The 14162-nt window shown below is 42.5% G+C and overlaps 1 protein-coding gene across 2 annotated transcripts in view; it reads right to left on the bottom strand.

The window, feature by feature from the left end:
• The window catches only part of kcp (kielin cysteine rich BMP regulator), a 22057-nt gene extending 7901 nt beyond the window's left edge, over positions 1-14156 (bottom strand). For both annotated transcript variants that reach the window (XM_034878959.1, XM_034878958.1), the window contains exons 1-28: positions 13511-14156; positions 11777-12309; positions 11519-11591; positions 10500-10804; positions 10254-10422; positions 6623-6693; positions 6406-6499; positions 5692-5774; positions 5515-5608; positions 5327-5406; positions 5152-5237; positions 4817-4907; positions 4314-4413; positions 4109-4194; positions 3772-3865; positions 3534-3683; positions 3349-3455; positions 3167-3260; positions 2877-3050; positions 2715-2797; positions 2514-2607; positions 2019-2201; positions 1678-1848; positions 1372-1545; positions 1173-1255; positions 997-1087; positions 839-921; positions 583-756 (exon numbers count right to left, since the gene is read on the bottom strand). In XM_034878959.1, the coding sequence (XP_034734850.1) occupies positions 583-756; positions 839-921; positions 997-1087; positions 1173-1255; positions 1372-1545; positions 1678-1848; positions 2019-2201; positions 2514-2607; positions 2715-2797; positions 2877-3050; positions 3167-3260; positions 3349-3455; positions 3534-3683; positions 3772-3865; positions 4109-4194; positions 4314-4413; positions 4817-4907; positions 5152-5237; positions 5327-5406; positions 5515-5608; positions 5692-5774; positions 6406-6499; positions 6623-6693; positions 10254-10422; positions 10500-10804; positions 11519-11591; positions 11777-12309; positions 13511-13613 (3723 nt within the window). In that variant the 5' untranslated portion in view covers positions 13614-14156. The remainder of the gene's footprint in view (positions 1-582; positions 757-838; positions 922-996; positions 1088-1172; positions 1256-1371; positions 1546-1677; positions 1849-2018; positions 2202-2513; positions 2608-2714; positions 2798-2876; positions 3051-3166; positions 3261-3348; positions 3456-3533; positions 3684-3771; positions 3866-4108; positions 4195-4313; positions 4414-4816; positions 4908-5151; positions 5238-5326; positions 5407-5514; positions 5609-5691; positions 5775-6405; positions 6500-6622; positions 6694-10253; positions 10423-10499; positions 10805-11518; positions 11592-11776; positions 12310-13510) is intronic.
• Positions 14157-14162: the final 6 nt, after the last annotated feature.

Raw genomic sequence — 14162 nt, 5'->3', positions numbered from 1 at the left:
CACACACACACACATATTCAGTTATATTCCTTACGTACAACTGAAGATAAACAGATGATGGAGTGGTAGCGAGGTTTGTTCATGGTCCATGTACAATAAAAAAGGAAGTGATCCTCCCAAGGCCAGGGTGATGGGATTGAAGAAATATTCAAAGATTGTAACTACCTTGTTTTAAACACTCATAGTTTCTTCACAAAAGCCTTACTTACATTACCTACATGTATCTTCAAAGTGCCACCATAAGTACAATTTCTATAGCACTGATTTTTGTAACACACTAAAAAGTTAAGTGATGCAATTCACTTAATATATGATCACATGTATTTTTTTGATGTGATGGGTTGCCACCGGAATCTATTGTAACTACTGTATATTAAATTACAGCTGCCATTCTTCATGAAGAAGCAAACTACAAACTTTTTAGAGACTTGCGTTGAACTATTCCTTTAATACAACGTTAATGTGTAACATGTTGATCTCTTTTGACAAGGGTAGACCACCTTGCTTCCAGTAAACTGAGGGTTTTTAGGTTTAAATTTATAAATCTGATAAAGATTTTAAAAAAGATGTGCGTGGTAGTACCAGACAAAGGCAGAGCTGGCAGTGGTCTGTAGGGTGTGGAAATCGTTCTCCGTTGAAACAGCCTCGTCCATGAAAGGTGCACCCGTCACACACTCCACATGCACAGCCATCCAGAGCCGGGTGTGGACATGACACAGCAGGGCATTTTCTGTGTGTACACACCACTTCACCTCTCTGTGGAAAAAAAGATAATTAATACAGTAGCTTTGAGGCTTCAGCAGGTCCCCAAACTAAATGCAGCCCTTCCCCCTCTCACTGAGCATGTGCAGTCCTGGCACCCTCCCTCTCCTCCTGGAAGGATCTGTCTGTCAACATAGGTCACACCTTGGAATTGACAACCTACACACAGAGTGAAACATCCATTATTTACTTACTCTACATAACATGACCTGTGATATGTTATGAGCTGGTTACCATCACAGACAGGGCAGCCACATGGATTGGTGACCGGGTGAGGACAGCGAGCTGCTGGACATGACATTTTCATACATCGCACCGAACCGCTCTGTAAGAGAATAAGCATGACAATAAGCAGATTCAAATAGATTATCCAGCAGAAATGTGTATGTGTATGTGTGTGTTGATGCTACCTGGCAGGTACATTCAGAGCAGAGGTTTCCTGGATCAGGGATTGACTGCCCATTTGCGAGGACTGCGCTATTATAGAAACAGCCTATCAAATAAGGACAAGTTTATATTGTCAGTTTGTAATCCTGTGAATGACGAACAAACACAAATTAAAATCAATGAACCTAAACTAGGATTGGATTTGATTTTGAGTTTACATACGTTCACATTCTCCACAGCATTGTCCGGGTGGTTTGTATGGGTGGCTGCACTCTCCATAACAGGGTATTTTGGAGCAGATGACTTCGCCTCCGTAACAGTAACATACGCCACATGGGTCTTTGTCATCACCAAACTCAGTGCCATCAGGGTATTCTTTACCATGAAAGAGGCAGCCTGCAAGTAGAAAACTGGATCTTAAGATAATTTTGTAACAACCTTGGAAAAATAGTTCCCAATGAAAACTGTTGACAGAAATCTCTGTGGATCATCTTCTGGGACATGCTGTTAGCTTTTTTGATCACTCACCATCACAGGACATGCAGCACTGTCTCTGGACAGGGTTGTTACAGTTGGACGGTGGACAGCGCTTCCTCTCACACCGGACAGAGCCCTCACGGCAAACACATGCTGCACATGGATCTGATGCGTCATCCCACGTCTCCCCATTAGCTCGCTCACGACCCTCATACAGACAGCCTGCAAGGGAAATGCGACAAATACTAAATATGATTAAACTAGAAAAATTGATGTTTCATTTATTATGCTAAGGTCTTTTTTTGCAATGTATGACATAATGTGCTTGATCCACATGTAGAAATTGCTTTTTGCTTCCGTTACAACATCTTGGCAGGACTAAGAAACTGTACCTTCGCAGGTGCGGCAGCACTGCTGTGTGATGGGGTGAGAACATGGAGCGAAGGAGCAGGGCCTGCGCTGACAATGAACTGTCCCATTGGTGCAGGTACATGTTCGACAGTTGTCAGTTGGGTGGTAGAAACGCTCAGTGTGTCTGTAAGGTTGTTGTTCGTACACACAATCTGATGGAGGAGCTGAGGGAATATAAGTGGAAAGAATTAACTGTGTGCTCCCACTATAACACTTCCTAATTGGTGGTGTGTTTGATCATCAAGAGCCAAAAAACAAACTCAACAGTAGATTATCCCACAAATCAACATTACATCAACTACAGAAGGAGTACCAGACAGTCAATCAGTCAAAATGGGTCAAATTAAGGTGCCAAACTACAATAACATGTCCATTTTACCTCAAGCAATATCTTTACCTCATGTCTTTCCCACCACACTCCACCTTTAACTTTTATTCCTCATCCTTCTAAACTTTTCTCTCGTGCATATCCTTACCAGGACACTGGGGGCAGCAGTCTCCAGGCAGCACATTTGGGTTGGAGCACGGCAGCGGTGGACACCTCTTCATCAGACACTGGACATTCCCATTCTGCAACAAAAACAACATAGAGTGAAGTAAAAACTTGCTTCAAGAAGGCTACAGGTGATCAACACAACAGGGTGAGTAATGCTGTGATTATGTGACATTATTCTTACTATGCAGCTGCATGTCCTGCATGTGTCAGTGGGATGGGGGAACTCCTCTCCATTGGGATACTCTTTCCCAGTATAGCTGCAGCCTAATGCAAAAGTATGTTGTGTACATTTTAATTTGTTAAATTTATTTGTATTGTTGATATAAAATTCCCATTTTCTCACCATTGCAGTTGTTCTGACAACACATTCCAGGTCGAGGTGCATTACAGTGAGGATGAGGGCATTGTGCTTGGTGGCAGTCAATCTGGCCGCTCACACACTTACACTCCTCACACACACTCACAGGGTTATGAAAAGCCTCTCCATCAACAAATATGCGGTTTTCAAAGGAGCAATCTAGGAAAGATGCAAACACAGATGTTATAGTGAGCTGACTGACAATAAACTAAAAGAAAATTCAATGGTCATACAGACATAGAGTCATGACCATGTCTGTTTGTGAATTTAAGTACCTGGACATTTAGGGCAGCACTCTCCAGGTGGTGTGTATGAGTTGGAACAGTTGAGTGGAGGACAAGGTCTCCTCTCACACTCTACGCTGCCACGCTGATAAAAAGGTCAGGCTGTATCAGCAGGTTTGAAAGTAAACAGTAATGTGTGGTGTGTGTGTGGGTGTGAATGGATACACGCTCACCTCACATGTGCAGATGTGACAGGGGTGGTCAGGGGTCATAAATCTCTGGCCGTTGCTATAGATACGATGGTTATAGGTGCAGCTTTCACACACTGCACAACAGGAGCCTAGGGAAAGAAAAGAGTGCAATGAATTTACACATTCACCTGCACATTAACAAAACTCAGGCAGTCACACACTCCTACCAGGGATCTTGCTGGGATGCAAGCACTCGGTGGGGGGGCAGTGTGTGTGTGCACACAGCGTTTCTCCATTCACACAAGTGCAGATGGAGCAGAGACCCTCAGGCTGCCAGTTGGAGCCTTCCTCATATTCTACACCCTCCAACACACACGCTACAATGAGGAAAGCAGAGTTCTCATATTAATTAATGAGCTGTGTGTGTGTGTCTGAGTGTGTGCGTGTGTGTGAGCGCACTATTACCTTTGCAGATTGGACAGCATAGATGTGGGTCTATAATGGGGTTGGAGCACTGAACAGGTGGACATTTCTCTTCACGGCAAATTACATTCCCACCCTATAACAGATGCATGGAATGACGTCATTGTGACTACAGTGTGTTTTAGTTTGTGAGAGCATACAGAAACATAACAGCTATTATTTGCCATCAGGCGCTCTAAAAAGTTTTTAAACATGAGACAGAGGTAGAAAAAAAACACTGAATGAAGGTAATACACACTTGCTCATTAAATGTAACATTTTTTGTACAAAAATCCTTAAAGTTTCACCACTTTGTATTGCAAATACCACACAGACTTGCCTTACACCTGCACTGCAAGCAGGGTCCATTTCCAGCAGGGGTGAACACCTTTTCATCAGCATACACCCTCCTGTCAAACTCACATTCTGTGGGAACAATTATCAACTCTGACTATGTTTGTCTGCGTTTAGACAGTAAAAGTCAAATTTGGAAAATGGAATGCAATAGGCAAAAGAAATTGTTAAGTACATAAGGAACTTCTGACCATCGCATGTGGGACAACACTCTCCTTTGCGCTTAGCTGGATGACTGCAGCTCAGTGTGGGACATGATGAATCCACACGCTCACAAGAAATTTCACCTGCCTTGACAGATAGACACAAGAAGGTATTTAATGAGTCACTCTGATAGAGAATTTTAACATTCAGTGGCTGTCGGATACAAAGCTCAAACCTGGACAAACTACATATTGGCTGTTGCAGATATATCAGTATCTGTCATTTTCAGAGTTTAAAAAAAACAGCTTAAAGCAATAGTGTGTAGTGTCTGTGAGGAATTCTAAGTAATGGCAACAACATTGTTGGAGCATCCACATGACGCGAGCCTCCCGTGATCGCTCACACCCCCACACACCAATCCCATTTATTTATGAAAGTGCAAAACAAGTTGAAAGGATTTCTTTAAACCCATGGCTCATGAAACTTGCCAACAAATTCTGAGTCCAGTGACATGAAAATAATAAAAAGAACTTTGCCGGAATGAACTCACAGAGCAGTGGCAGTGGAGGCAGGGATCTCTCCTGGAGGGGAACTTCTGTCCATCAACATACACCTTAGACTCATATTCACACTGCTCACACCTACAGGTCACACACACGCATGCATGCAAGCGTGCACGCACGCACGCACACACACACACACACACACACACACACACACACACACACACACACACACACACACACACACACACACACACAAATAAACCTTAAACATTTAAAACTTTTGGAAATGCTTCAGTTGTCTTGAAAGCAGAGAGAGATTAATAAGGTGGATAGATGCAGGTTTGAAAGTGATATGGATAAAGATAGGCAGGTTGGTTACCGTGGGCAACATTCTCCGGCCCGATGCACAGGGTTTCGACAAGACAAGTCTGGACAGGGAAGGGGTGAACAAGCCACATTTCCATTCTAGAGGTGAAAGAAAAAACAAAGATAAACTTGATTCATACACACACAAATACTAAACTTCATAATGAACATGATGATGATTGACATACCACACATGTGCACTCTTGACAACGGTCTCCAGTAGGGATCACAGCTCCATTAGGAAAGTCAAGTCCGTTCACACCACAGCCTACAATACACACAAACACACACACACACACACACACTACACTCTGTCTCTGCCGTTCAACAAGCCCACTATGTGTGGATGCCATTTCAGTGAATTGAAGAAACCCACCATGACACGCTGGACAGCATGTATTGGGTGGAGGAGCAGATGGGAATTTACATGGGGTGTTACACCGCTCCCTCTCACAGCGAACGTGACCCTCCTGGTAAAAGGAGGGAACCATATTAACAAAGCTGAAGGTGATTGAAAAGAGAGTGTTAAATTGTCAGTCAGTATCAGACCCACCAAACAGTGGCAGACATCACAGGGATTCTCTAGTGGCCTCCACTTGGCTTTGTGGTCATACTGGACACCAGAATGGGTACAGCCTGCAAACACATCTTCATCAGATTGCTTTACTGTTATGGTAATACAAGCAGTGAAGTGGTTAAAAGTTAATTCACCACCAGAACGAAAGAAAGAAAAATATCTCTTTCTGCAGGACAATACTTTCAACCCTTTTCCTGCAAAAAAATCTTATATTAGCTGAGACAAATGGACCAGTATCAGCCCTCAGCTCTGGAAGCACATTTGCACCCCCTTCTGTCTGAGAGAGATTTTTCACATTGTATTACGTGTAAAATAGAGAAGTCTGAGTAATAATAACTTTGTGTTGCCACAACTCTAATCTTGGTTCTCACTGACGGAAACCAACAAGGGCATTTAATGGCTGCATAAAGATGTGTCAAGCCTTGTGTCTTCTGCTAATTTAAATGAAATTATACCTGTTTTTTTTTAGTTTAAAAAAGCAGAAATGGTGAAATATTTTAATTAATAGTTAAGATCAGATGGCGTTGTGTGAATCACAGGGTCGCAGTTTAGTCAGGAGACTGTTTTAAAACCACTTAAACATATTCAAATGCTATAGAATAAAACACCCAAAATGTAATGGAAGTAAACATTACTTTAACTTGTGAGGAATGTTGTATGGATTAAAATGTTTCATTTTATTTTCCTTACCTCTGCACCGCTGGCAGCAGTCCCCAGGTGCAGTCTCCTTGTGTGTGCAGTCCAGTGAAGGGCAGGGTTGGGGAAAGCATTCCCTGTTACCCCCCTGCTGGCAGGAAGGGACACAGAGGTGAGAGAAAATAATGATCAATGGAAGACAGAGCAATTTTTCAGGCTCAATAAATATGTTTGTGTTAGTGTAGGTGTATGTCACAATGAAGCTACTCACCTTACACGTGCATGTCTGACAGCCATCTATATTGTAGGACACATTATGAACTGTACCATCCAGCTCACACCCTGGAGACGAGACAGAAGTTTAAGTGCACACACATTTTTAAGTAAGAAAAGAGGATTGTGGAATTAAGTTTGAGCTTTACAGATGGTCCATCTTTGTCTATCAATGCAGATTTGCTTCACATTTTCTCTACTCTATGTCACAGAGGAACATCTGGCTCTGCTTTCTCTCCAGTGATGACTGGAGCTGGCTCTCACACACATTGTACTTTATGGGCTATAACTATAACCACAAATGCCTGTGGGCTTCCAGCCGTTAAACACTACCACCGGCAAGTCAATTAACACTGGAAGAGATTTACTGTGAGAGAAACAGATCAGATCATGGCCCTAACAATTTGCCCTGTTCTGTGGCTGTTTAAGTTATTTAGATAAAAAAGAAAATAGCTTACAGTTCAGCACATACCAAACACTGAAGAGCAACATCATTCAATTTGTTTCATCAAAGGCTTTCAGGAAGCTCATCAAATATTTTTTTGCTTAGCTTGGACATTTCAACAGACAATTATTTTAATGACAACTCTCCAAAGGACAGAGACAATGTGTTTGTGTGTGAGAGAGGGCAATAATCACAGAGTGAGAGAAAGACTATGAGGCTGCCTACTGTGCCAGCAGCCAAAAGGCATTTCCTCAAGCAAGCCAAGCATGCATGAGATCAAAGTGTGAGTTTGTGGGTGCCATTGGAGTCTTCCGGCCTACATGCGGAAAAAAATTTGGGGAAAGATGGATGAAAAGGCAGATAAATTGACAGTAGTCAAGGGGGGAGAGAGAGAGGACAGAGGGCTGTTTGGGCATGTGTGTGTTACATTGATGGCAAATATGTGCACAATAAGCAGAACAAAACAATGTTTACATTATGTAACCACCTGTCCCAACTGCTCCAGTCATAGCCCTTACAATCACAACTCTGTTGGTCGAAACCACTGCTGTCAAAGCCACCAATGACAAAGCTATTTTTGGGGTAAGTTGTGTTTCTGATATTTTCGACTTCCTTTTGGGTGTTTTTGAAATGTCAAATTACAAGGTGCACCAATGGTTATGGGGACCTATACAATACACATCTGCTGCTGGGAAGAAATTACTTCATTGCGGGGTAACTTCAAAAGGCTTCATCTCTACATGTCTCTGTGTAGCAGAGTAAAGAATGTCCCTAGAAGTTTTTCTTTTTGATCCATGCTGATGTTTATCTTGCCACTGGGCCCACAGCTTGTCCACGAATGCCATGTGTGACAGGTATAAAGGGTCATAAGCAGCTAGAGGTGAAGCCATGTGACCCCCAACCCAAAGGCTAAAGAGGCCAGAAAAAATCTTCGGGGACTGGGAGAACACGTGGAAGTCTGCCTGGTTTAGAGTCCTCTGCAGGGTCACTGTATCTGGCAGCCACACCTAAAGGAACCTATGGAAATCAATTAGACAAACCCTGTAACAAGTGATACAGCTTAAAACACTTCAATGTAAAGAGAGTACAGTGAGATGGGCTGTTAAATGAACAAACACTGTTTGACAAAACAAAGAGGTGAAACTCCGCCTGAGACAAGCGGACCAGTGGAAACGGGAAGTCAGGCCTTGGAAAGGGTGATGCGGGATGCAGCCGGAGAAAGGCTCACCGTCTCCACCAAACAATCCAGCCTGCCACGCAGCTGAGAACTTTATCGACCCAGAGTCCATTGTCCACTCAAATTATGGAAGTGCCAGTTTGCATGATGACACTGACTGCAGCTCACGCTCAACTGATTGCAGTAAGTAGAGGTGCCAAGGGAGGAAGAAGGCATGATCACCAGCCAGAGGGGAGAACTCAGCTCTCCGTAGCGCAAAGCCCTTCCACACAACTAAATCCACATGCAAACACACACACAGACAAAAATAAACTCATAATAATGAAACTAACTAAAAAAAGAAGGGAACCAAAACATTTAAATTTACAGTCTTACCTTACAGTCTTATAGACTTTCCTGATAGCTCGTTGGTACAACCTCCTCTCTGGCAATGTATTAGAGTGAGATAATCCCAGGTATAAGTAAAATGTAGGTCCTTGTGGCAGTCCACACTTTGAAGATTTCCTTTAAGATCTTCCAGCAAAGTACGGTTGAATTCTATATTGCCATACCACACTCCATCCTCCAAATTATACTGGTCGTATTTACATAAAGTCTGGTTCACAGAAGAGATGTTGTATCCATGTGGAGAATTATTCTGGTGGCCAATGGGAAGACTCTGCCTTGCTTTGCAGAGGCAGCACGCACCCAACATGCACTTGTCTCTACAGGCATTAAAGGACATGAAGTTGTTGCTTCTGTTTCCAGTGCAGTAAAGGAAGTCCTCACAGAGGCCAGACGTAGAATTAAAGGCCCAGCGACGTTGAAACAGCAGCATCCCTTCACAGTTGTTCGCTGGTTTGGGTACCCAACATGCCTAGAAGTAGGGAGGGGGGACACAGGGCCTCTTACCCAGCCTTAAACCCCACTGCAATGCCCTTAGCAATAACTGACAAAGGACAAAAGTAAAGCAAGGCACTGCTATTGGGCTCAACCAATGCAGCAGAACAAGCAATGTTACAACTAAACCATGAACACATAACACACAATCACAAGTGTGATCTAAAAACTACATCAGTTAAATTAAAAGAATAAAATGCAATTTTGAGAAACAAAGTTGTGTACTTTCTTGCCGAGAGTTAGATGAGAAATTTCCCGTAGCGTAACCCCATTTGTATAGGTCATATCCCCTGACCAATTGTCTAACTTAACCTAAACTACTCAAGTTCAAATGCCTAACCCCAACCAATCGGCTATCCTAATACATATAATAAACCATATATGGTCCGAACAACGGGATGTCGGAGCGGAGGGTTTATTTAAAAAAAGAAAAATATTTTGGGGTATTGATAGGTCGGAACAATGGAGTGTCGGAGAAACGGGCAGTCCCCCAGCAGCTATGTGTCAACATGAAATGTTTTGGTATAATGTTTACCATGTTCTTGATCTTAGTTTAGCATGTTAGCATGCTAACATTCGCTGAATAGCATGAAACAAAAAATACAGCTAAAGCGGATTTTTATGGGAATCCGTTCAGTCGGCCTAGTTGTTAAGATGCTTGGACTGAAGTGAACTGACATCGCAACCCCTGGACATTGCTGCTAGCATGGCTAAAAAAAGCTGGAACTGACATTTTTACAACATGGACAGACAAGTTCGGCACCAACAAGGACATGTTTGTTGTTGTTTTGTTTATACTCTACTCCACTAATCCTTGCACAAGAACACCTGTCTCAGCTGTTTCTGACAAACTGGTCCCTTGGTGTTTGGGTGACAGGAGCAGTAAAATCCAGTGAGATCAGAGGTCAGGATGAGGGGTTAGACAGACAAGGATCTGGGAGAAGGACGGTCATCTGCAAACTAGCCACTTAACACCAGTTCATGTGCGTTAGTGTAAGGTTGTTGAAAGTGTGCCAAAATCAAAGTTAGATTTTATTGTGGGTTTTTGTGTTTTTTTGTGTGAAAACGTTTAACAGAGTAAACAAATGAGGGTTAGAATGAGAAATGTCAGAATATGAACCAGTTTACCTTTGATGTTAGCTTGGCATGTGACCTTTCCAGATGTGCACGTACACACAGTGTTGAGGTCTATCTGCCAGTGCTGGCCATCCTCCACTTCACGGCCCTCCCATACACATCGCTGCCTCACGCACTCACATCCCTCTAGGTATTGTACGCGAGACTGTAGGTCTGCATTCTGTAGAAGAAACAAAAGCACAACCTGACATTCTTGTTTTGTTCTGGAAAGTCATGTAATCAGAATGCAATACGTACCTGGGTTTTGACCATGTCCAGCATACGAGCCAGCTCCTCCAGCCTCTTATCAAGCTTCTTTAGCCTGTCATCTTTCTGTGCCGGAGAAACAGACTTCACCCCTTGAGGAGATCCCGGGGGCCCCATCATCACACCTCTCCGCAGCTGGTCACTCTGGACGTCCTGGGGATAATGGTTGGTTTGCTCCGTTGGCCTGCGGCTTTTTTCAGGTTTACTGGGGGCTGCATCCTGCTGCAACGTTCGATTGCTGTCAGTCCGAGAATCTGAGCTATGGCTATCTGCATACTTAGATGGAGGCAGAACATCTGGAAGAAGACAGTGGCAGTTAGTGGGAGAAAAGATTTCTGAATAATTCTTGAATGAATAAAAAAGCAAATTTCAAGCCTAAACAAACATCCTGGGAAAATGATGTCAAAATGAAGACCCACACTGAGGAATAATAAACAGACTGTTTTGGAAAAGTTCTGCCTGAGGGCAAAAAGATATGATCTTTTGCACGTAAACCACAGTGGTCCCACTACTTTTAGGAGTATCTATGTTTGGAATTATAGACAGCGTTGCAAAATACATTTTTATCAGTTATTTCATAGTTTATGTAACCATTTATGACAGGAAAACTCTTCTCTGACAAAATTTGTCTTCCAGGACTACTCAAAATATAAGAAATGATCAGGGTTGGTATTGAAAAGAAAAAACTGAGCAAAAGAAAACAAGGAGGGAATGATTCGGCGGCCTATTCTCCAGTTTCAGTATTCAGCATGCTGATACAAAGTGATATATGAACACAAGTGTACAGACACACAAACATGCATACACATATTTAGAAAAAAGGAAAACGATTGTGGGGACTTTAGGAATTTTTTGGCAATGTCCTTATATATTTATTCATTTTTATGTGCTCAAATGGATTCAGATTTCAGGTTTTTTTCTTTTATTTGTCCCTCCAAGCAAATGAAATATATATATATATATATTTGATATAGAAACACTCCGTTTCGATATAGATAATGATTTTTTACCTGTAACATTGTCACAGAGCCATGGCCTCCTTAGATATGCTTTCATTGAAATCTCAGCTGTCTTCAAATACCCCTGCATTCATAAAAAAACACAGAAATGCTCACATTCTAAATGTTGCTTTATACAGAATGCATATCAACTGGAGCTTAAAGTAACTGCAATTGTTTCTCTAAAAGGATACTGCAACTAGTAAGTCAATTAGTAAAGGACATATGTTGCACGTTTGTACAAGTATGTAGTATGTTTAAGAAACTCACACTAAATTTGCTGTCTTTCTTCCCTGGTGTGCTGGCAAGAGTAACAAAAGCATCTTGAGGTAGTTTCAGGTTGATTCTCTCTTCACTTTTTAATGGTATAACCACAGCTTCTTGACAGTCAACAAAAAATGCCAGCCTGTTAGTCTCTAGGCTCAAAGCCAACTGTACCCACTCCTCCCTGGAGAAAGGGTTCCTCCTGGGGAAGTAATAGCTGGCAAGGCTCTGAGCTTCTCCTCCAGCCTGATAGTCCAAACGCAGTGTGTTATCGAGGGTGGAAGAGATGATTTGGAGAACGGGTGAGGATGCCGAGGAGATAGAAAAAAGAGTGGCACTGGAGCCAGACGCCTGATGCCCAACCAGATGCACCCCCATGCTGCCCTGAAGGTTGGAGTACAAGAAGTGGGAATATTCACGAGGAAGAGTCAGGAAGGTTGCTCTGGGACGTAGCTTGTATATGACACTGCTGGGACTCTGCAGCTTGGCCACACCGCTTATGTGGTGGGACATGTTTAGAGCTGCCAGAAGGTCGATCACTAGGATAGAGATAATAAAAAAGACTTGTGAAAAACTTGTATACACCAACATCATACTGCATGAGGTCCTTCTCTGTCTAATGCAGGGTGACACTGCGGTTTCTGGTTAGTTAGGGGTTTGAGTCTGTGTGAGAGGGAATCAGAATGTAAATGGATTTTACAAAAGCACTTTTTACATAGTACAGGAACCATTCACACACTGTAGCCAAGGCTGCCGTACAAGGTAAACACTCACACACATTTACACTCCGATTGACATTGGACCGGAGGGCCAGAAAGCAAAACACCAACCTTCCAATTGGCAGGCGACCACTGTACCACTGAGCCACAACAACCCAATGAAGCCATTCATCACCACACATGGCTGCCTAACTGACCTCAAACACAACACCACCAGGACAGCATGGTACAGTCAGTCTGATCTCTCTGCCTCTTAATAAATCTGGAAATAGCTCTTCACTGCTAAAAGCTTACACTGTTAGAAAGTTTTGTTTGTGGGATTAATGTTTAGAGTCCATCATGGTGGAAAGCAGCTAATTATATGCACACAAGATAAGTACTGCGGTGCGGCCTCTAGCTCACCCTGTAGGAGCATTTGCTCCATGTAGGCTGAGTCCTGCAGCGGCCCGGATTCAAATCCGACCTGGGGCCTTTTGCTGTGATTGATCCCCCCATCTCTCTCCCCGTTTCATGTCTATCCACTGTCACTTTAATAAAGGGAAGAGCCCAAAAACAAAATTAAAAAAAAAAAGTTTAATTGATACTGAGTAGCCCCCTTGTCTTCTTATATGTTACTAAATTACTGAGGGAAATCTTGCACGTTTTACTAAATGTATCTGAGTTAGGCTGTAGATACTTTTCAAAGAAATATTTTAAATACAAACATATGACCATCTTTAAAAAATATTTATGCATTGTTAAAATTGTGAAAACATGTTAGAATGTTGCTTGCACACATCTAATCTGTAATAATAATTAAATTGCCTACTGTAATACTCTGTACTGCAACATTTTTCACTTACAGTCTACTTTTGCTGGAGACCAAATTTTTACTTCTAGACTATACTTTCACTTTGTAGTATTGCTACTTTTAAGTAAAGTCTCAGTTGTTTTCAAGTAACCTATACTAATATCAAATCAAAAAATCACCACTATTAAAATGTAGGCTGTACTAAACAACGAGTTTAGTCTTCTAACTCACCATTCTCGTGCTGTGGACTGGAGTGCCCGTGCACGGAAAGCGCGAAGACCCAGAGCAAATACAGCTCCAGCAGCATGAGCGTCCTTAGTTTGCTGCTCTGCATTCTCCAGACGGAAAACAATGGGAAGCCTGGATTCAAATCCAACCACTTTCTGCAAAAGACATAGTCTTCGTCGTCTTTTTAACCTCAATCTGGTAACATGGACCTTGAACTGTACGTTTAAGATGTCTTTCCTCTGCGAGCAGACCTTTTCCAAAGAGCGCGCGGGGGAAACATGAAACATCTGGATGCAGGCGTCACTTCTCTGCAGTCATACAGTTAGAATCCCCCCTGGGGCCATATCTGCAAAACACTTTTACTCAATGATCACAAAGGCAATGAGTTTAATGATTGTGACTATGATTGCTCAAGATGCTTGTTATTTCTAATGATAGAGAGAGAGAGAGAGAGAGAGAGAGAGAGAGAGAGAGAGAGAGAGAGAGAGAGAGAGAAAAGAAACGCATGCAGAAAAGTGTGCAGTGCGCGCGTAAGGTCACCGGTTCTTGTCTCTGTCTTCAGTCCCTGAAGGATAGCTGTGAGTGAAGTATTTTCTTCCCCTGTTTTTCATCATTTGTCAGGCAAAAAAAAAGAAACATCTCTCCACCCATCACT

Source organism: Etheostoma cragini, chromosome 8, assembly GCF_013103735.1.
Source record: "Etheostoma cragini isolate CJK2018 chromosome 8, CSU_Ecrag_1.0, whole genome shotgun sequence".
NCBI classification, from domain to species: Eukaryota; Metazoa; Chordata; class Actinopteri; order Perciformes; family Percidae; genus Etheostoma; species Etheostoma cragini.
The sequence above is the reverse complement of the archived record's forward strand: the minus strand, read 5'-3'. Positions and strand labels throughout refer to the sequence as shown.